This window comes from Parasteatoda tepidariorum, chromosome 2, assembly GCF_982258835.1.
Source record: "Parasteatoda tepidariorum strain Cologne lab strain chromosome 2, Ptep-v5.0, whole genome shotgun sequence".
NCBI lineage: Eukaryota > Metazoa > Arthropoda > Arachnida > Araneae > Theridiidae > Parasteatoda > Parasteatoda tepidariorum.
The window spans coordinates 108,145,495-108,147,291 of record NC_141756.1 but is presented as its reverse complement, the minus strand read 5'-3'; the positions used below and the strand labels follow the sequence as shown (position 1 = coordinate 108,147,291).

General features: G+C 35.7%; 1 protein-coding gene across 1 annotated transcript; it reads left to right on the top strand.

The window, feature by feature from the left end:
- The first annotated feature begins 810 nt into the window (after positions 1–810).
- Positions 811–1,461, top strand: LOC147816006 (uncharacterized). Its single transcript, XM_087156689.1, has one exon. The coding sequence runs from the start codon at positions 811–813 to the stop codon at positions 1,459–1,461; it is 651 nt and encodes a 216-aa protein (XP_087012815.1).
- Positions 1,462–1,797: the final 336 nt, after the last annotated feature.

Genomic DNA, 1,797 nt, shown 5'->3' with positions numbered 1-1,797 from the left:
TGATCCAGTAGATTTTGAAAATTTATCTGATAAGCAAGAGATAAACTTGCGAAACAGGTCACTGATAAAGAAACCAGCAAGATATGACAATTGTGTTCTTCTAGCTGAATATACAGAGCCTGAAACATATAAAGAGGCTATTGCTTCAAAAGAAAGCAATGAGTGGCTTGCAGCTATGAAAGAAGAGATGAGTTCTTTAGAAGCCAACAATACCTGGAAGCTTGTGAATCTACCTCAAGGCAGAAAAGCGATTGCTAGTCGCTGGGCTTATAAAGTAAAGAAAAATACTGATGGGACTGTTCAGCGTTTTAAAGCACACCTCGTCGCCAAAGGCTACAGCCAAAAAGTTGGTGTTGATTTCAAAGAAACCTTTAGTCCTGTTGTGCGTTGGGATACCATCAGAACAGTACTCAGTATTGCTGCATTTAATAAGCTGAAACTAATTCAATTTGATGTCAAAACTGCATTTCTCTATGGAGATTTGCAAGAAGATATTTACATGTATCAGCCTGAGGGCTTTGAAGATGGTACACTGAACAAGTCTGTATATTGCTCAAGAGCATTTATGGATTGAAGCAAGCTCCAAGAGTTTGGAATGAACTCTTTAAAAGTTTCGCTGTGAATTGTGGTTTGAAACAATCAAACTCAGATCCCTGTTTGTTTTTGAATGATGAGAAATCAATTTATCTCATTGTGTATGTTGATGATGGAATTATTGCATCGCTAGATGAAAGTGTTGTAAAACAATTCTTATAGAAACTTAAAAGTGATTTTAGTTTTGTGATTGGTAAGGCCAACTACTTTCTAGGTATGCAAATTGAATGCCTTGATGATGGTGGTATATTTATACACCAGGAAGCTTACTGTAAGAAAATTTTGAATAGGTTTGAAATGAATGAGTGCAATTCAGTAAGTACTCCAATGGAAAAAGGTAGTATTACCACTGATCAATCAGAACCCCTCCCAGCTGTTGTGCCTTATCGTGAAGCTATTGGTAGCTTGATGTTCTTAGCAATTGTTTCCAGGCCTGATATATCGTATGCAGTTGGAGTGTTATCTCAGGTCTTAGACAAGCCTCAGCAGGTGCACTGGAATATGACCAAAAGAATTATGCGTTACCTGAAAGGAACTGAAAAATGTGGGATTCTGTTCCAAAGTAAGAAAGATTCTCAGATTACTCTTCAGTGTTATACTAACTCTGATTATGCAGGAGATCCTCTTTCGAGAAGATCCACTTCAGGAATGATTTTCCTATCCAATGGTGGTGCTGTTTCATGGAGGAGCCAACGACAAAACTGCATTGCTCTTTCAACTACTGAAGCTGAATTTGTTGCAGCTAGTCAAGCTGCAAAGGTGGCCATTTGGTTAGGTAATCTTTTAAGAGAATTACAGTGTATTTCTACAATACCAGTCCTACAAATGGACAACCCAAAGTGCTATGAGATTAGTGAAAAACCCTGAATTTCATCACAGAACCAAACATATCGACATCAGATATAAGTTCATACGTGAACAATATGAATCAAAACAACTAGATGTTAATTATTGTAATAGTGATATGCAAATTGCTGATATCTTAACTAAACCTCTAGTGAAAGACAGGTTTCTAAAGCTCAGAAATTTAATTGGAATACATAATCTTAATTAAGTGTATCTGTGTATTTATGTTAATATTTATAGTGCTATATACTATTTAAGTTTTTATTGTGTAATCTTTGCTTTTCAATGTGCTTAAGAAGACAAATATTGCTATTAGTAGTGTTTTGATTTAGGGGAAGTGTTAAAATGATAATCAAA

Bases quoted from the DNA above. Each gene is read 5' to 3' on its own strand.
- LOC147816006 (XM_087156689.1), top strand. From the start codon at position 811: ATGCAAATTGAATGCCTTGATGATGGTGGTATATTTATACACCAGGAA.